Source organism: Salvia miltiorrhiza, chromosome 7 (assembly GCF_028751815.1).
Source record: "Salvia miltiorrhiza cultivar Shanhuang (shh) chromosome 7, IMPLAD_Smil_shh, whole genome shotgun sequence".
Taxonomy (NCBI): Eukaryota; Viridiplantae; Streptophyta; class Magnoliopsida; order Lamiales; family Lamiaceae; genus Salvia; species Salvia miltiorrhiza.
This window is the reverse complement of record NC_080393.1, coordinates 5,909,302-5,930,528: the sequence shown is the minus strand read 5'-3', so window position 1 is coordinate 5,930,528 and position 21,227 is coordinate 5,909,302. Positions and strand designations below refer to the sequence as shown.

Below are 21,227 nucleotides of genomic sequence, written 5' to 3'. Positions count from 1 at the left end.
AGATTGAAATAAAAATTATAGGCAAAAACAAAAAATAAAAAAGTAACTATAAATCACACTCTTGCTAATTCCAATAGAAAATTGAAGGAAACAAAAAATACTACTAATAAATTTGATATAAGCATATGCATATATAATTAATCACACTCTTGCTAAGTTGGAAAATCTTAAAAGATTAATTTGTTGGGCAGATTGAAAGTAAACCTTTCTTCATACTAATACAATCTAATACATAAGTGGTGAAGCTCCAATTCAAGCTGCATGCATATATATATCAAACATGCTTTGAAATTGTGATATGTTTACACTAATGATTTCCACAGTATAAATCTATCTCCTATGCATATATTCAGTCTATCTAAGCTGAAAACTGGGTTCACCAACTTTTTCTAACCCCTGCAAAATATGTTACATTTCATCTCTCCAACATAAAACACACTCATCATCTCTTCATCTTTATCTTTATCTTCATCTTCTCCTCTGCAAAAAAATGTGTAACTTGTATTTTATCTGCTACTTGGAATCACTGCTGTTGAGCTCCATGGTTCATCCCATCTTCGACTTCAGAATCATAATCCTCACAGCTGCTTGTTTCGGATTGCGTTGATTCTTCAATAGCCATCTTCCCCTAATTCAGTGATCATAACGCAGCTGGTTACAACTCCAAATCGAAGCAATTTTTCAAGGAATAAATATATGTGCATACACACCTTGTCTATCTGATTGCTGCTTAAAGTAGGTTGGTTTGTTGAAAGTCGAGCATTGATTTGTTGAATCATGGCGTCGTCGTTCATGTAATCCATGTCGCTGGATTCTACATCGGATGATAAGGATGTTGATGAGCTACTCTCCTGCCTTGTTTCTGAGGTGCTACCATCCACTACTTGCTTTTGTTTTTCGTCCTTGTTTCGCTGCACATCAAAGACTTAATACTTTTTATTTTTATTTTTTTGGATTGAAATATATGATTCTGATTTCATTTTGCGAACCTGTGATGATTCAGCAGCTGCAGCTCCGTTGGAGGTGGTACCAACTGTGAACTGCACCGCCGATGCTCTCGAATGCTCCGCCGCCCGCACCTCCTCACGATCCTCGTGTTCGAAGCTCGCCACGGAGAGCGTCGGCTGCAGCACCGATTTCGGCGATATAGTCGGCTGCTGCGGAGGAGCAGTACTGCCTTCGCCCTCCACGCGTTGGACGCCTTCATTGCTCGCAGCTGTTTCCGCCGCAGGCGACTGCTCCTCGCTGGAGTCCTCGTCGGAGCTGGACTCCGGCGAGGTGGCGGTCGTCTCAGCGGTAATCTTGGTCGAGGCATCGCTGGGCCGGCTCGTGCTCTCGCATTTCTTGCTTCTGGCCTCGTTTGGTCGCGGCAGCCTCGTCTCGTTGTCCTCGGCCTCGGAGAGGCGGGACGAGCCCGCCCAGGAGTCGAGGCCGTCCCAGGAGGCGTTGCGCTCCATCTCCCCGTCGGCGTCGTCCTGGTAGGACATGTTCTCCCCGATCGTGAGCGGCGGTGAGCTGAGCTCCGAGACCTCGACCTGCATGTCGGAGGCGATGGAGAAGGTCATGCCGTGCCGCTTCTGAGGCTTATCGGCGAAGTATTGTTGCTTCAATCTGCTCGCATTCTCCAGAGCAGAGTTGGCGTAGCTGAGATTGTTCTCTTGCAGCTGATCGTTGCTCTCCATCTCGATATCTGGTACCGACACCGAGTTTCTTCGCATAGACAGCGATTTGAGTATGGCTTCTCTGTTTATCTTGCAAACCGGCGGTCTGTCATCCTCGGATGAACCCTCCGAGGCCTCGCTCAAGCTTAACTCGTCTAGTGCATTATTAGCCCTCGTCTTCGCCTCGCCGCCGCCGCCGCCAAGCCCTTGATTCTCATGCACTTGGATCACTTCCTTGATCTCATCGTTGTCGGGATGATCACTCTCTATATTCGACTTTGAATCAGATTCTGCCTCCGTTGTACCACCAAAATCCGTATCTGTCACCGAACAGAGAGAAGCTAATTAAAAAACCAACAAATTTGGAGATGATGATGATATTATCTGATGCTATATTATAGCTACCTGATTCTTCAGTTTCTGGCTTAGGGAAGTGATGATATCCGATGGATGAGCGTCGGCGCCTGAATCCGAAATCGTCGATGGAGGAGGCGTCGTCGCGGTCCTCGAAGAAATCCATGGGCAGAGAAGGGCCTAAGCTGAAGCTCTCGTGCCTACAAAACGTGAAATCTCTGCCATGCCCGGATGCGAACTCCTGCTGGAAGCTGTCCCCTGTTAGGTCGGGCTTCTCCTCCTGCGGGTCGTAGGGGAGGTCGAAGGGATTCCTGGTGGGCCCCAGCATCGAGGGGGCGGAGCCGGGCGAGGACGGGGCCACGGGCCTGCTCGGGCTGCACCACGAGCTCACTTTGGGTATCACGATATTGGGGGGCGGCATCCTGTTGCTCACGGCGCTGCTCACTACTTTCTTGGAGCGCCGCCTCGCGATCAAGCTCTCGAGGCGCTCGTTCCTCTCGGCCTCGGCTATGTTGACGTCCATGGCGGCCTTGCTGCTGGCCTCCTCCTCCTCGTCCTTGAGCTGCCGCAGGCTCCGCACCACCTCCGGGTTGCGGTAGATCTCGCAGCTGACCGAGATGTCGGCGCTGGCGGGGGGCTGGTCCTGCCGTATCTCTTCCACGATCGCCTCCTTATCGACCACGTCCCGGTTGTTGCTCTCCTCGTACTCCTCCTCGTCCTCGTCCTCGTCCTCTGCCTCGCTCCTCTTCCCCTGAAGGCACCAGTCGTATCCACGCTCGATCTCCTTGGCCTTTCTGCGCCTCACGGAATGCACGCGCAAGTAGGCCTTCTTCATCCTCTCCCTGCCCTTCGCCTTCGCCTCCTCCGCGAACATGGTTTTCTTCACCATCTTTCCGCCGCTCTCCCTCTCCTTCTGCTCCCTCTCCTTCTCTCTCTCCCGCCTGCATCTCCGGTCGTCCCGGATGCTGAGAACCACCCACGTGGAGATCGCGGGCGGGAGGGAGTAGATCAGGATCCAGAAGAAGAGAGGGCAACACATGTAGAGGAGGAACATGAAGAGGAAACATGATGTAACGTAGGGATGTTTTTTGGAGACATCCACGCATGTCTTTGTCGATATCTTTATCATTTTCCACACGCAGACTTTGGCATCGTATGCGTTGAGAACCATGTTTCTGGTCTCTCCTCGATCAAGAATCTCATGAATTCGGATTAGATGAGGTGATGGATTTTTTTTCAATTTTTTTAATTTTTTTTTTTTGGCTTTCTAGAAGATAAAAGAACAAAGTGTTCTACGTTTTTTCGTTTTTTGGATAGTGGAAAAGCATATTGAGGAAGCTGAGAAATTGGAAGAGAGAGGAGCGAGAAATGTGGCCAAAATATAGTAATGTTTTTTTGGTTGGTAGCATCACTCGATCCTTTTTTTGAGGGCTTCTTCAATTATTCACAAAGCTTCTCATGTTTTCCCCTATTTCTATGCATGCAATGACAACCAAAAGATGTGGGATATTATTATTATTATTATTATTTTGCGTAGATGTGGGATATTATATTGTTTCGTTGCATTATGTGTATTTACAATGATGGGTTTCGCATTATCTAATGAATTTATTTATAAATAAAAATGATTAATTTGTATTCTACTCCAAATATTAGTGGAAGGAATTCGAAAAGCTAAATAGAAATAGAGGGAATGTGTTGGAGTCTTATACCATAACTCCATAAGTCCATAACTCTCATTTCCTTGAACATATACTTTGACACGTTGAATTTGGAGGGAAAAATGAAAGAAAAAAAGAAGTGATAGTAAGACTGAGACACGAGTGATATACTAAAATGTGATATATATGTGGGATCCCAAATGATCTTTTTCATATGGTGCACTCATATCATATATTTATACTCATACGATATAATTGGCAAAGTGAAGTGGGAATGAATATATAACATGAAATTATATACACCTATAAAAAAAAAAAAACCTTTTACCACAGTTACAAATGGTCGTACTGGTGAGAGAATGAAAGAAATCAATTAGAATGGTTAACTGTTCTAAAAGTAATAAAAAAATTCAATAATTTGAGAGTCAAAGTATAATTTTTTTTTCTTTCATAAAACAATAAAACATGTTATACAATTTGTCCCTAGTTGTTCTAAAAATCTAAATTCGGATAAATAGACTCCCAATTAAAAAATGGGATAAAACGAAAAACACTAACTCGTGCTTCATTTTCAACGGTCAGAAACCACCGTCGTCGGCATATCCAACGCCCTATGTTGCGTTCTTCAACCCCCTACTCTCTCCCACACATCTCCCCGCTCTCAAAAAATCTCCGTCTCTCTCTCTCTCTGTAAATGTGTCTATGTATATATATATATATACATGTATTCTTGAATCGCGTGCTTTCAATTTGATTTAATTTTTACCAGAATTATTTTATTCCCCAATGGCTGTCGCGGTAGACACGACGATAATCTACAGACGAATTTCGACGTTTAGATACAACAATTCCAATTATGTTCAGAATTACAGCTTAGTTTGCAGTCGGTATAGAGCTTTCAACGTGAAATCGAATCGTCACCTCCACGATACATCGCCGTTCCGACTGCAGCCTAGGGTTTCCAAGCTGCAGGGGTATTTTCTGCGGAATCATATGAATTGGAAGTTTACGAAGATCTACGCCAACAGTCCTCGCGAGCACGACACTGATTCGGCTGAGAAGCCCGAGGCGTCGACGGGGCCGGAGAGCCCGAAGAAGCCGGGGGGTGCTGCTTCGGGCTCGGGCCGGAGGGAGAAGCAGGGGAAGAATAATTGGTGGGGCAATAATAGTAATAAATGGAAGTGGCAGCCGATAATTCATGCTCAGGAGATGGGCGTTTTGCTCATACAATTGGGGATTGTGATGTTTGTGATGAGATTGCTGAGGCCCGGGATTCCTCTCCCGGGCTCGGAGCCGAGGACGCCTACCACGTTTGTTACTGTTCCGTACAGTGAGTTTGTGAGTAAGATTAATGGGAATCAGGTGCAGAAGGTGGAGGTTGATGGGGTGCACATTATGTTTAAGTTGAAGAGGGAAAGTGGGGTTGTGGAGAGTGGTGTTGGTGAGGTGAATAGTAAGTTTCAGGACTCGGATTCTTTGTTGAAGACTGTGACTCCCACTAAGAGAGTAGTCTACACGACCACGAGGCCGGTTGACATCAAGACACCGTATGAGAAGATGCTGGAGAATGATGTGGAGTTTGGGTCTCCGGATAAGAGGTCTGGAGGATTCTTGAATTCTGCATTGGTGAGTTGGTAGATTAGTTTTTAGTTTAATTATTTGTCTCTTGGTTAGTTTGCTGCCAAATGTTGAGCGGTTTATTTTGACATAATTTTGAATATCTATGATAATAAAGTTCCATTAATTTTTGAAAGATATGTTGCTGCACAGTGTTTTTAGGTATGAAATATGGTGCTCCTGCTTTAATTTGGATAATTTGTAGTTACTGCTGATAGAATTTTGAATTTTTTCTAATACTTAAGAAACTTGATAGCTGATTGAACGTGTTATGGACTGCTTTTTCTTGGTTGTTGAATGCCCAAAGCACTTCAAGACTCAAAGATGTGTAGGGGCTTTGGTGCATTTTGCAAGTAAATGTGATTACTGTGAAGCTCCAAAAGGCTTACTTTGCTATATTTTGTCATATATTTAGCTTAAAAAGTATAATACTGTAAACCAAAAAAATAAGTCCTGTGATTTCATTTTCATTGTGATTTAGTAACAGGTGTTTCTCAAAGAACTAATTTTGACCATTTCAGTATTTTTACAATTTTGTGAATTTAGTAGTTAAATATAACATTAACACTTTCTGGTTAATTACTTCAGAAGCAATGACTTGTCAGTCAATTAAGCAAAACCTAATAATCCACAGCAGACAAGCTCAAAAGATCACCCACCACATGACATTAGCTTGCACCCCCACCAAAAATATTGCTGTGTTTTGTAATTTCTGTTTGTCTTTATGCCATCATCCTTCACCTAGATATTCTACTTATGAGATATGATTCCGCTCTTTCCTTTTTCTGTTTTACAGATAGCCTTATTCTATGTCGCAGTGCTAGCAGGTCTTCTTCATCGGTTCCCCGTAAGCTTTTCTCAGGTAAGAATCATCATGCTGCTTATACGTCTCTCCAGAAAAAATATAATGGGTACAGTTTAAAAATTGCCTGCAAAAATATAGCATACCCCGGGGCAGCTTAGAAACCGAAAGTCTGGAAATTCTGCGGGAGCCAAAGTTTCTGAACAAGGAGAAACTATTACATTTGCTGATGTTGCTGGTGTTGATGAGGCAAAAGAAGAGCTGGAAGAGATTGTGGTATGTTAGAATTTCCATAAAATTCTAATCTTTTGCAAATTATATTAATCCAGTATGTTTCCACTTTGGCATTTTAGTCTTGTAGTGAGGACTCACATGATTCATTGTTTAATATTCTTGCTTTCTTTGTCCAGGAATTTCTCAGGAATCCAGACAAGTATATAAAACTTGGTGCACGACCTCCTAGAGGAGTTCTCTTGGTGAGTTGTCTTCTACTCTGTAGCAAGTAGAAACAACTGGCAAACATGAATGAAAACTGATATTGGAAGCTATGTCATATTCAATATTTACTGGAGATATCTTTTGTTGACCAATTTAACAGAAACCTGCTTTCTATCTTTGGGAAAGAATATTTTTGAATATATAGTTTAGCATCTGGAGATTCATTAGATTTATCATGAAATAGATTGAAATGTTTGGTTTCAGTTTACTTTATTCATCTGTATAATTAATTAGCTAAAACTTATTTCCTTCTGTTAATTATTTTCCATGCACTGAATAAAGTGGAAATCCAACCTCTGTTTGTCTACAGGTTGGTCTACCAGGAACAGGTAAAACACTTCTAGCAAAAGCTGTTGCCGGAGAGGCTGATGTTCCTTTCATCAGCTGTTCTGCAAGTGAATTTGTAGAGCTGTATGTTGGTATGGGGGCATCTCGTGTCAGAGATCTTTTTGCTCGGGCAAAGAAGGAGGCTCCATCCATAATATTCATAGATGAGGTTCCTCCTCACTCTCCCTAGTTGCTCTTCACAATGAATTTAGCAGCTCAGTTACAAGTTTCTGATTACCAATTCCTCGATTTATAGATAGATGCTGTAGCCAAGAGCCGTGATGGTCGATTCCGTATTGTGAGTAACGATGAGCGTGAACAGACCTTAAATCAACTTCTCACTGTAAGACTCTGAAATCTAGCTTACTTTTTTCTGAATCACTTTTAAAATTCTGCTGAGCTGAAATACGCTTACTAGATAAGTACTGCAGGAAATGGATGGATTTGATAGTAACTCAGCAGTGATTGTACTTGGAGCAACTAATAGAGCAGATGTTTTAGATCCCGCACTCCGTCGGCCGGGTAGATTTGATCGAGTGGTTACGGTAACTAGATTTTTGTTTTTTATAGCTATCATTTTTTAAGAATGCTACAGTTTAGGCATATTTCCAGTTGTCTGTATAGTAAGATGCATAATTTGGTATTAGGTTGAAACACCTGATCGAACCGGAAGAGAAGCCATCTTGGATGTCCATGTTTCCAAGAAAGAGCTTCCTCTGGGCAAAGATGTTAACCTTGCTGATATTGCTTCAATGACCACGGGTTTTACTGGGTTCGTTCACCCTCAGAATTCCTGGTGCATGTTGTTCATCTTAAGAGACATTATTGAAGTTTTATTTTGCCATCTTTTGGATTTTGTACAGGGCAGACCTCGCAAATTTGGTAAACGAAGCTGCTTTATTGGCCGGAAGGAGTAATAAATCCATGGTCGAGAAAAATGATTTCATTCAAGCGGTCGAGCGATCAATAGCGGTAAAACTTGCAGTCCCTTTTTCTTTCTCAAAGGGGAATTTGCCATACTTTTATGTATATATCTAAGCCTTTATGGATTTTTGAAGTCAGGGACTGCAAATTTGGGCAAAAAGTTAAAAGTAAACGACAAAAAGGAAGATAAAAATGGGTAAAATGCATTGAGCACCCCTGTGTTATCAAAATTTTGCGCGAACCCCCTTGTGTTTTTTAAATTGCATCAAAATGCCCTTGTTTCCAAGCAAAATTGAAGTGCTCAACACAGATTGTGCATATTTTTTAAAAACGTGAAGTGAGTTGGTGCACCTCTGAAAAAGAAGGGGATTTTTTTGCATAAAAACAGAGAAAAATGAGGAGTTATTTACAACTACTTCCCTGCTTTATTTTCTGAGTTGCCTTCTATCAATGTACACCAAGTTAAGTTTCCTATGTCTCTTAGACGGTTCATGCTACACTACAGGGTATTGAAAAGAAGACAACTAAGTTGCAAGGCAGTGAGAAAGCTGTTGTTGCACGGCATGAAGCTGGTCATGCAGTGGTCGGAACTGCTGTTGCAAATCTTCTTTCTGGACAACCTCGGGTTGAGGTAATTGCTTTGTGGCATTTTCTTTGGGCTTTCTTCAAATAATAGTTCTATACTTCTATTGTTTTGGCTCTTGCAAGTTGTCCTCCACGGTCAGTAGTTTAGTGTAGACTATTGGCAAAAGTTGAGCTCATTCATGTTTTAAACATATTGTCAATGTTGCTGCTGATGCCTGAGATGTAGAATTGTCATTTGATGAAATTAGAGTATGATAAAAGGCATGAAAATCATGTCTGGTGCGTTCTCTGGTGGTTAAAAAGAATCTGAAAGTGCAACTTCTCGTATCACGTGGTTTAATTATTTCTCTTAAAATTTCTTTTGATGGGGTTCTTTTGGATTCCTGGATAACTAGTCTAAGAACAGTAATATGATTAATATATGTCAATCTTTTTGGCTTCATCAGAAGCTGAGCATATTGCCAAGATCCGGAGGAGCGCTGGGGTTTACGTACACCCCTCCAACCACTGAAGATAGGTATTTGCTCTTCATCGATGAGCTGCGGGGGAGACTTGTTACTCTACTTGGTGGACGTGCAGCAGAAGAGTTTATATACTCTGGGCGTGTATCGACAGGTGCACTTGATGACATTCGACGAGCAACTGATATGGCATATAAGGCGGTGGCCGAGTATGGCCTCAACGAAGCCGTAGGCCCCATCTCCTTGGCAACTCTTTCTGGTGGTGGAATGGATGACTCTGGTGGATCACCATGGGGAAGGGAACAAGTATTACTCTGCACTTTTATTATGTCTCTTTCTTAGTCAATCATCTCTTGTTTCATAGTTCCAAGTGCTATCTAGCTTCTCAAATGATTCCACTATGTTTTATTTTGATAGGGCCACCTCGTTGATCTTGTTCAAAGAGAGGTTAAAGCCTTACTGCAATCGGCACTTGACGTGGCACTCTCTGTTGTTCGTGCAAATCCTACAATCTTGGAGGGTCTCGGCGCCCACCTGGAAGGTATTATTGTCCGCGTGACTTTTACATATATTCTGCATACGCGTTTCAACACTTCTAAATCCGAATATTTAGCAACTATTTTGACTTAAAACTGTGATTGTAGAAAAGGAGAAAGTAGAAGGCGAAGAGCTGCAAGAATGGTTGAAAATGGTGGTTGCCCCTGCTGAGCTCACATTTTTTATCAGAGGAAAACAGGGGTCTCTTGTCCCTCTACAATCAGGTTCTTGATGAAGAACAATGGCATCTTGAACGATCCTTTCTCGGATGTTATCGTGGTGTTCTGAAACCCGTCGCTCCAAAATGCTCGAACGGAGGAGACGAAAAGACAGGTAACAAAACTAGGTGGTCGACGTCTTACCTTCGCGGCTCTGTATATTCATAGAATAACACCCGATATATCTAATTTGTACAGTCTTACTGGAAAAATGCATGTTTGAAGGCATTTTTATGCCCATGATCATGAACAATGTTTCATTTTTTCTTTTTTTGAGAAAAATGAACGATGGTTTCATTGAGAAAGATCGTACTACTATTTCAAGGAAATTGCCTCTAACGTTGTTGATGTAGAAAGTGGCAGTTTGTTTGTAATTGACCAAGTTGCATTCTATACTATTGTATACATCACTTTTTTCATCCAGTTACAGAGATACTTGTTTGTAAATGTGTGCCTCTCTCTCTCTCTCTCTCTCTCTCTCAAGATTATAAGTAAGATAGCATGAAGTGGACACAAGCATTGTAGATAGACGAACATGAATTTACCAGAAAATAGTGTGGTTTACATACATAGGCATCCTAGCAACATTTTCACCTACTGGTCAAAATTTGAAGCAGCAAACCCATTGAACAATGAAGCTAGAATACAAAATTTGAGATTGCAGCAGTACTAATTGCTAACAAAAAATACAGGCAGTCATGACTTGCAACCTGAAACATTAACAAATACTGGCTGTTGGTTCTGGCAATAGATAGCGTTTGCACCGGTTGAGAGAGAGTTTCACTGCGATGAATCGGTGTCCCCTTCTACCTCAGCTCCTGATCACAAAGTTGGAAACAAGTTAGAAGCAATCAATCAATGGATGTTTTGTGGTTTTTTGTGACTGGATAGCAAGCAAATAACCTCAGCAGTATATTAGAGAGTTTTATATATGCAGGGTGAAAGAAAACATGCAGTCAGAAACCTTGGTTCGAACACATTCTAATTGTAGATCCATCAAATATAACATTAATTGGAGCAAAAGAACTATGATAGAAATCATCAAGATAGAAGCAATCATCAATGGCACGGTTCATTGTCTATCTCAATTCTGATGAATCACTTCCAACGAGCTCCACTTGGTCGTGTATCATTTCATTTCATTCGCATCTATCTTAACGCACATCAACTCGTTGTCATCAAATTTCAAAATCAGCGCGATTAGGGCACTCGACACACTTCCTTCTAGTAAATCCTTTGAAGCAGGGTAGATCAAAACACAATACAGGAAATCCTAATCTACTGCACCTTCTATTCTTGCAGGAACCCTCAAAACAATGTCATTCGATTCTTGCGCCGTGCCATCAACCTATCCATGAACCCCTAATAAACTCACTCTCCAACCTCCAAAGTTGAACAATCACTAGCATCTAACTACATAAGTTCTCAAGTTCTACATTCTTTCCTACTAACACCATCCTACACGTCTAATGCATCTACTTTTAAAAACAACAATTTATAACTTTCATAAGAGGCAGAAACATCTTTATCTCATAAACACATAATAAATCCTACAAAAATTTCATGATCATGATCAATTTGATCATACAGATTCCTCCAAAACGCAACCAAGCCTATGTAAAAATCAACAAGTGAAAGAAAAAGCAAAAACTAAACTCAATAAACCAACAAGAGTTAACCTTGATCAGCAGCATCATCCTCCACTTCTTCAAACTCATCCTCATCCTCATCATCTTCATCTAATCCATACCTCTCATTCAAGAAGTCGACCGCCCCTTTGGTGAGAACCAAGCTCTCCGCATCCAAAATGTCGAACAAATTGAGCGTTCTCGGCGTCAGCATCTTCAGCGTCCCCACATTCCTACTCGACAGCCGCAAACTATCCGGCACCTCCGTCATCAGAAACATCGATTTCCTCTTCGGGTCCAACCCTAACCTCTTCATCAACGCGATGAACTCCTTCGTCTTCGGCTTCTCGAATTTCTCCTCCAAATCCTCAACAACGATCGTGTTCTGCAGCGCGCTCGCAATGGCGGTCGAGATCGCCAGCCTCTTCTCCTTCCTGTTGATCTTGATGGACCAGTCCTTGGGCTTGGGGCCGAAGATGACGCCGCCGCCGGGGCGGAGCGGCGTCCGCTGCGACCCGCGGCGGGCGCCGCCGGTCTTCTTCTGCGGGTAGGGCTTCCTCCCGCCGCCGCGGACCTCGGCGCGGGTGAGGGTGGACGCCGTGCCGCGCCGCCGGTTGGTGAGGTCGGTGGTGATGCCGCGGTGGACGACGGAGCGCGCGGTCTCCGGGGGCGCGGATTTTAAGTTGAGGGTGGTGGTTCCCACCTGGTTGCCTTCGAAGGAGAGCACGGGGACTGTGGCCAGCTCCGCCTGGATTGCGGCGGCGCGCGGCCTTAGGCGGGGGAAGTGGAGGGTTTTGGGGGAGGGGTTGGGAGTGGAGAGGAAAATGGAGGAGGAGAAGAAGGAGATTGATGAAGGCGATGCGGTCGCCATTGTTGTTGAACAAGTGAGAAAGAGAGAAGAGAGATGTTATCCTGTTATCCTTAGCTGCAAACTGGAGAGTTGCCAAGCTTTTTTCAATTTACTTTCCCAACAAACGCTTTCTGTGTATTGTTAGGTAAAGTCGTGAATGAAATTTCAGTTCGAAGAGACATTATAGTGTTTATTATGGGTGTTATTTTATCCAATTTATAAAAGGATTTATCATTTTTTTCGTTTTTGATAAAAAAAAGGATAATCATTTATTCAATATACTATTTTTTAGAAGTATTACTGTTGTCAACATAATGTATGGAACTCAATTTTTTTATATAACTTAAACTCTAGGCTATTAATATGTAATATTAAATAAATTTTATCTATATATGATATAACTAATTACCTGTTCTAGTTGGATATATTTATAGATCTAGTTTTTTTTTTAATTAAAATGCACGTTTATTAGAATTGGAAAAAAAAAATGCACTATTTTGCAGCTGCATGATGTTTTGCTGATGTTTTGTACAGTAACTCAACATTTAATCACAAGGTGTAGACCTTTGACAAATCTTGCAAAGGTTTATACTCTCCTTCAACAATGCACAAGGTTAAAATCTTCTCTCTCTAAGTTCCAGCCTTGACTTTTTTGAAATTCTTGCGCTATTTAATCATGTCATGTGATAATATACCATTTCTTAAATTTATATCAAACTTGTGTGGTTTTGCAGGAAATGCTCTGCTTCATATATGCCAAGTGGAAGGATTAATAGCGGTGATGATGCAGTGGAGAGCATCCACAGGGCCGGTCCTGAGGGTGGGCGGGCATGGGCGACGGCCCAGGGCCCCAAAAATTTGAGGGCCCAAATTTTTTAATATATCCTATTAATTATAGATCTTATGTATACTAACAAAATGATTTTGGGCCCAACATAATTTATTGTCAAAAGTATATCTATACTATATTAAAAAGAGAGTTTTCAATTTGAAATCAATTTCAAATTAATTTCAAAATTGAGTGACAATTTTGTAGTTATAATAAAATTGAAGGTTTATGTTTAAACTATATATATTTCTTTTTATTTTCATTTTTTATTTTCTTTAACTTCTTATTTGTTGTTACATTTCTTTCCAAAATTGTGAAATTCAATTAATTATAAAATATTTAATATGCATATCAAATTAAAGATCATGATAAGAACTTTAATATGATACTATATTTTATGAAAATATTTGATTTAAAATGTAAAATTTATGCATGTTTAAATATTAAAGTTTTATAAATTTCTCTCTCCTCTCTCATCTTTTTAAATAAATATATTTTTAATTCTTTTAAATTAGGAGTATTTTATTTTTAATTTTTTAACTTATTTTTTTTTATTTTTGTTTTTAATATCAAATTTTATAATTGTGAATTCTTTTTTATTTTTTTAAGATTCAATTCAAATATATTCAATTAAATTTAATTTTTTATTATATTTATAAGTATAATAATTAAATTAGTAGTATTAATTTTATACAAATAGTAAAAACAAAAATTATTTTCAGTGCATTGCACGAGATGCAAATGCTAGTTGCATTTAAAAGTTAAAGTTCAATTTAAAATGCAAATGCTAGTTGCACCTCGCCGCCGGTAATATATTTAAGTATATAAATTAATTAATATTAACAATACCGGCGGCAGCCCTGTCGGTGATCACCGGAGGCATCCTTGCCACTGGTATTTCCACCGCTATTTTGAAAAACACGGTCGTCCCCTCCATCGTCGGTGGGCCGCCGGTAATTTTGGTCGCAAATTATACATTTTTTTGTAGTGGTAGTATGATATTATATTAGGGCCCCATTTTTTTATTTCGCCCAGGGCCTCAGTTTTGTCAGGACCAGCCCTGAGCATCCATACATGAAGAATTTACAACCATGTTCGTCTCATTGAGATTTCATCATCTATTTTCCAAACTGCTTAATTGCAATTAAACTGTCAAAACTGTGGAGTTTTTCGGTACATACCAAACTCACATTACTCGTATGTTGTTGTATAGTTTCGCCCATGCCTTGTGGTGTTATAGTTTATGCATGTTTTTGTTGCATGAAAAACTCATTTGATTAGTAGCACGAGTTATAGCCTCCAACTATGATCTTGCTTGCCCCATTAGGCTGCCTTTAGTAGACCCCAAAGTTATGGACTGACCCCAACCTCCCAAAATCAGATAAAAGATTATGACACATGTCACTTTTTTATTGGTTCGTTAGATATTGTTTTTGAATTTAAGCATTTTTTTTTGCACAGTATATTATGAGCACTAGATCTATCAACTGAGCCAGATGCTCAGTTGGTAATTATCTCCCGCCACTGAGTCTGAATATATATATGTATCTCTGCACATTTGAATCCTTCATACATCTGGATATGCAAGAGAATTTGTGTAAAATGAATTCATATTTATTTTAACGATACTTTATCTATTATAATAAATTTTTTGATAAATTACATAAATAAATAAGGAAATATTTTATTTTAACGATATTTTAACTATTACTCCCTCCGTCCCACCGAAAGTGGTGCATATTCCTTTTTGGGCTGTCCCACCGAAAGTGATGCATTTCCTTTTTTTGGTAATAATTTTACACTACAAACAATGTGGCCTCACACACATTTACACACCTTTATACTACAATCTTATTCTCCTTAAATCTCGTGCCCAAAAAAAGTGCACCACTTTGATCGGGACGGAGGGAGTATAATATATTTTTTTATATAAATTATAAAAATAAATAAAGAAATTTTTAAAGACCGCGTAACGGAAGATTCGAATCCAAGATCTCAGGTGTAGGGCATTAACCTCCAACCATTAGGCCAACACACACACACACTATTATAACTATTTTATACTACTATAACAAAAGTAACTCATTAATTTTATATTTCTAAAAAATATAAATTAAATCTTTTATTATTTTAATTAAGTATATATCTTGGTGCTGTACGAAAATAAAACTAGTTAATAATATAAAACAAAAGAAATTAATTAAATACCGAAAGAGATCAAGATTATTTGGTTGTTGACAAGGTTTGTTTAACATAGCCTTAAATTGTTAATGCTTATCTCATCGGGGCCCCAGCCCAAAGGGAGAAATTGGACCGGTCCGGGCCTACGACACAATGTTTTGAATTATGGTTAGGGCCCAAATCTTTTAAGCACATTCCGATCTAAAATCAAGTATGAATTTCCAATTTTTATGTTTAAAATAATTTCTAATTTATCTTTCTCCCAAATTATGTTATTTAATATTTATTCTGATTTACAAGGGAATGTATGATTCAGAAAATAGAATATATATATGTAAAAAATAGAAAAGTCGTGGGTGGATATATAGTTGAACGTATAACAAACTGGTCCAATGATCCAATCATTTTGCAGACAAATGAACCAAATATGTGAGGTTGATTTAAAAGATTTATGTTAGCCACCCATATCCCAATTCCCAATATTTCATTTTATTTTTTTCAATTATTATATCTTCATTTTGACGTATGAGACGATGTGGATGTATTACGATCGGATGCGCCTACATAACATGGGTTGTCTCTTTTGGGGAAGTAAGACATCTTGCAAATTTAAGGTTTCTGAACTTGGTTTCCACCTTAGTTTATCCTTGTATTTATTTTAATTTTCCTCGTGTTGTTACACTTAAAATAGCAAATTACAATAATACACTTAGTCTTGGCATCTAGTATATTATGTTCCAACAACAAAATTTATTACAAAAAACAAACTGACTGATGAGGGATATGATCATTTTATTTTTCAAATACTCAATCAATACTTTATCTATTTATCTCATCAGATTAAATTTAAACACGTTAAGAGGGTTGATAATAATTCTATAATACGCACCAGTAATAAATTAATATATAATGCTGGCTATAAATTAGTAGGGCACTGAGGCCATTGAAAATAAAATAAAGTTTTGTGTCTCCTTTTTTCTTAAACCGATTAACGTCCTAATTCACATATAATAATAATAATAATAATAATAATAATAATAATAATAATAATAATAATAATAATAAAATAGAATTATAAAAGGTGTCTATTATGTAATCGAATAAGCAACCCGCACGTAGGCGGGACTTCTACACCACACAAAAATGCAAAAATAATCGCACGCAACTACCCACATAAAGGTGAAAAAACTATCCGCACGCAGACGAAATTGAACCCAAGACTTATAATAAAGAAGAGTCTTTTGGTGCTTCAACTTTGTCACTTGAGCTAGGCCTCATTGGCTATTCGACCACGTCATTTTGAGCTACGTATTAGTTTGTTTCTTTTCAAAGAATCCATATAAAGTTATAAACAATGTTGAAATACTATCTTTTAAAGAACCCACATAAACAACTTTTAAACAATGTTGAAATATTGTGAAAGTGAAAAGCCCGAGTTTTTCACTTCATTTATTTTATTGGAGCAGACAATTATTAAGCTAGATTATTTAAACTCTAAACCATAATTTTTCCATTTTTGAGGTGGTCATCATCTCTCTATGCCGAAAGGTAGATATGCTCCAACATATACAATTCCCTAGGATGATCACAAACTTTGTTCTATAAAATTACAGATTCCCATTATACTCTAAATTCAATTTTTTTCTCTCTTTTTACCATCACTTTCCCATTTTTCATTTGCAACTTTTTTCTTCAACGGTCCCATTTCCACACTTTCTAATTTCTTTTCACTTTAAACTTTTCCAAAGTTCAGTTTTAGTTTTTGTTTATAAAATACCGTGCGTCGGACCAGAGCTTTTGAATTTGATTACATTTAGCACTCCACTTTGTCCACAACAATGTTAAGAAAAATAAAATGTTTTTTTTTATATTATATAATTTCTTTTGCATAGCTTAGATTTCAGATTTTATCCCTTTGCACAAGAGATGTCTATTGTTTTGGATGTCAAGAAAAATAACTTTATCCGATCAATTTAAAGTGAGAACTGTTATGTTGCACTCTCTCCGTTCCAACGAAAGCGGTGCGTATTTTTTTTAGCCATCCCAACTCCCAATGAAAGTGGTGCATTTTTTGTTTTGGTAATAATTTTACACTACAAATAATGGCCCTCACACACCTTTACACACTACAATCTTATTCTCCTTAAATCTCGTGTTGAAAAGAAGCGCACCGCTTTCATTAGGACGGAGGGAGTAGTACTTTATGTAATACCTGCCGGTCCAATAACACATAAAATCTCGCACAAATACCACAAGTAATATCACGAGAGATACTAAAAACAGTAAGTAACTGAAACAATAACAACCAAAGACGCAAGCAATGGTATCCCAGTTCGGTGATAGAACACCTACGTTTAGGGGGCCTCGCCCAGGGAAAACGATTCACTATGTGAGGTTAAATTACAGCAGGACTTATACAAAGACTCAATCTTTCTAATGCCTCTATAATTTCCCAAAATCCCAACACACGATAAACCGTTGAAAGCTAGATAACAATAACTCTCTAAGTGTGAGCCCCGACGAACACACTTAATCCCTTACAACCAATAATTCACAAAACAGATAAAACTGACTTGCTTTGCTCAACACAGAGAATAAACGGAAAGCTAGTGAAAAACAAGAACATAAATACGAAAGTATGATGTTCTCTCAAAGCAAGGTGCGGCGCTCATGAACTGCTCGACATAATGCACAAAAAGGGTCAACCCTTCTTCAAGGTTGAAGACGACTTATATAGTTGTTGCAATCGAAAGTCCTTGCTTAAACCAACTCTTTAATACTCTGAGAAGTCGATCACTATATCACAAGAGTGTCCAACACGGAACAAACACTCTAAAGAGTCCAAGTATATCCATAAACCTTGATCAAATCCGAAAAGAATATTCTCCAAATATTCTGCCCAGTCATGATAACACATCTGGTATCACATATGATCATACATACCACAAACATATAAATGACAACAAAAACAAATAGAGTTTCCAACTCTAACACTTTACGTGAACACTACTCACGTTCAATCCATGTTAGCGTTATCTTTTTGGTTTATATATTTATGTTTATCTTCATAAATTGTTAATGAAGTTAATTTTAAAAATTACATAAAACTCAAAGCTTAATTTGTTCGTTTTCCTTTTTCAAACAATTGACAAAAATAACGAATCGAACTTTGATTTATATACAATTTATAAAATTAATTATCTTAATAACAATATTTTATGAGGTATTAAAATCCAAATAATTGTATAAAACAAAAATAATAACGTTAATGTGAGTGGTACTCAAGTCAGGTATGTAGCATAATATTTTTTATATATAAGTGAAAATAAATAAATAAGATTGAAATATAATAGAAATTAGATGTGTGAGTCTAGAAAATTCGTTCTTACTATTTTAATTTAGATCGTTTTCACATTTCAGTATATGAAATGGTATAATTATAATTTTAATACATAAAACTATTTATTCTCATATATAAAAGAAAAATTAGAAGAATAAAACAAAAAATATTACTAATAAAGAACAAAACACAATTTTTGTGTAATGTTACGTAATTGTCATTAGATCCAATAAATTCTCGACAAGTACGGCTTCAAATTTGTCTACGCGTTCACACTTGGATCAGATTAAGCTAAGAATTGTGAAGTTGCAATCTCAAGGCATGTTTTGTCAGGTCCTAATCGATTGACCTTCACTGGGATTTATATACACTCTACAGTATAAAATTTTGATTCACAATTATGAGTTTTTATGAATTGTGAATTACTATAATCAAAAGTTTTACTTCACAATGAGGATTATTCTAAATTGTGAATTATAATCTTAAAAACAGATAAATTTTTTGAGTTGTGATTAATAATAGTCTAAAAAACTCTCATTTTTTTCTAACTTCGAGGAATTGGGGAGGGGAGCAATGGGATTTGAACCCAAGACTTCACTGTTCACACACAAGAGGTCGCACTTGTGAATAATAGTCTAAAAACACTCATTTATAACCAAGAGTCTACCAAGATGTGAATGATAAATCTCTTATTCACCGCAAAGACTATTTTGAGTTGGGGATAAAATAATAAGTGTGTATTTTTTTTTTGTATTAATAATTTATTCTCTCCGTCCCATTACAAATATTCCACTTTTCATAATGGGATGTTCCATTACAAATATCTCATTTCTTTTTTGACAAATAATTAAATGATTAATTAACTAATGTGCCCACCACTTTCTATCTCTATACTTAGTTTTAGGAGGTGTTTACTTTGAAGGATTAGCCTTGACTGATAAAAATAATAAGACTAATCTCTTGTTTACTTTGATAGATTGCAATTTTGGAATATCGATCTCAAGCCTCTTGATTATTTTTATCATTCAAGCTAATTCTATTTGATTCTTATCCCATGAAAAAGTGGGACTGAAGATATCATACTTTTAAAAATAAAAATACTTAATCATCTATTTTATTTATCATACAAAGTAAACGCTCTCTTACAATTCTCAATATATATTTTTTCTCCAACTCATTTAATCTACTAATTACGCATATTTTAGTGTTCGTTCCCAAAAGTTCACTTTATTTATTTGCGCATTAAGAGAATAAAGGGTGAAAGGTGTCTTTATTGGTAGTGTATTTGCTTTGCTTATAGTTAAGATATTAATCTCCATCTTCCTAGCTATTTGATTAAGTGCTTGATTATCATGGGCCCCTAATTAGCTATAATTGCCATCCCCAATTAGTACTTGTTTGCTTGGCCAGAGTTGATACTTTAGTCTTTACTCATTTCTTGTTTCCCCAAAATATGGGTCTAGCTAAGTCCAGATATTTTTTTTTATTTGTTACATTCAAAGATTTTTTTTTATTTATTTGTTACATTCAAAGAAAGAAAAAGCATACTCACACTCTAGTCTTCTAGATGACTCGAACTCCCGACCTATTAATTAGAGTAGAAGCGTCTTATCAACAGACTGCGCTTCATCGTCCAAGTCTAGATAAATTAAAGTTTAGAAGATAGTTGACGATGAAGCGCAGTCTGTTGGTAAGACGCTTCCCCTCCAACCAATAGGTCGGGGGTTCGAGTCACCCTAGGAGCTAGAGTGTGAGTGGATTTTTTCCTTTCTTTGGTTGTAACAAATTTTAAAAAAAAAAAGTTTAGAAGATAGTTAATAACCATGCTAGCTTAGTTTTCTCTAAACCCAGCTTCATCATTACTCTTGGAAATAATGATTGAGAAATAATAGTATGTTAACAATAGTGGTAGATTAGGAGTCCTAGCGAAAGTGCAGTCTGCATCATTTCAATTTTATATTTAGGGACTATTTTACGAAATTGTATCATTGTGAAAGGGGTAAAAATTTAGATCCAAAATAACTCATATTTAATAACATGCTTGTAATTACTTGCTCTAAAAAAAATGCTTGTAATTACTGGTACTAGTGATATTATAAATTATGCTACTGAAATGTGAATATGCATATAAGTATATGTATTATATTTAACATCATTAATTTATATATTGTTGATATTTGACGAATGAGTATATCTAAAGAAGGGCCAATTGGCAATTAGCTGTCTAGTACATTTTGTGGAATTACTGTTTTGTGGCAGTTGATGTTTGTATCATAAGGAACAAATGAGGAAGAAACATATGCATACATTAAGGGTCGTTTTGCTCCAAATTCATTGATCATAACCTTAACTTGTCCCACCAGCTGATAAGATTGAGAATAGTAAATTGGGACATGGCCCTCTCCCAATTCCAATCTTTTGTCTCAATATTTATTATTAAATTTATTTTTTGGAAATAATTGAATTGTTATAATATAGTAAAGGATAATTAATTATCCGTCAGGGACTTCGTCCCATAAAAATATGTATTTTCTATCATTTTTGTACGTTCAACTAGATTGAGCATTTTTCCTACTACAAACCCCCTTTTTTTTATCTCATTTTATCAACATATTCATAATTTTACCACAAATCTCTCTCTCTCTCTCAATATTGCAATTTATTCCATTCATAATACACTCACTTAACATTTATTAAAATATGTGTCACCAAAAGTGATGCACAATTTTGTGGGACATAGCGGGTATTTATTAT

At 37.6% G+C, this 21,227-nt stretch overlaps 3 protein-coding genes across 3 annotated transcripts; 1 reads left to right on the top strand and 2 right to left on the bottom strand.

Annotated features, from left to right (window-relative positions):
* Positions 1 to 157: 157 nt before the first annotated feature.
* Positions 158 to 3,389, bottom strand: LOC130992004 (uncharacterized). The gene is made up of 4 exons (XM_057916451.1): positions 2,067 to 3,389; positions 990 to 1,981; positions 711 to 911; positions 158 to 628 (listed from the first exon to the last, which is right to left on the bottom strand). Exons 1-4 carry the CDS (start codon positions 3,184 to 3,186, stop codon positions 524 to 526), a joined length of 2,418 nt encoding a protein of 805 aa, XP_057772434.1. The 5' UTR covers positions 3,187 to 3,389; the 3' UTR covers positions 158 to 523.
* Positions 3,390 to 4,216: 827 nt separating this feature from the next.
* On the top strand, positions 4,217 to 10,092 carry LOC130992002 (ATP-dependent zinc metalloprotease FTSH 7, chloroplastic-like). Its single transcript, XM_057916449.1, has 13 exons — positions 4,217 to 5,302; positions 6,090 to 6,155; positions 6,237 to 6,371; positions 6,506 to 6,571; positions 6,904 to 7,089; positions 7,177 to 7,263; positions 7,352 to 7,465; positions 7,568 to 7,692; positions 7,784 to 7,892; positions 8,350 to 8,475; positions 8,876 to 9,196; positions 9,308 to 9,431; positions 9,535 to 10,092. Exons 1-13 carry the CDS (start codon positions 4,463 to 4,465, stop codon positions 9,657 to 9,659), a joined length of 2,424 nt encoding a protein of 807 aa, XP_057772432.1. The 5' UTR covers positions 4,217 to 4,462; the 3' UTR covers positions 9,660 to 10,092.
* Positions 10,093 to 10,164: 72 nt separating this feature from the next.
* LOC130992003 (50S ribosomal protein L4, chloroplastic) lies at positions 10,165 to 12,277 on the bottom strand. Its single transcript, XM_057916450.1, has 2 exons — positions 11,325 to 12,277; positions 10,165 to 10,463 (listed from the first exon to the last, which is right to left on the bottom strand). Exons 1-2 carry the CDS (start codon positions 12,142 to 12,144, stop codon positions 10,426 to 10,428), a joined length of 858 nt encoding a protein of 285 aa, XP_057772433.1. The 5' UTR covers positions 12,145 to 12,277; the 3' UTR covers positions 10,165 to 10,425.
* Between the last annotated feature and the right edge of the window lie 8,950 nt (positions 12,278 to 21,227).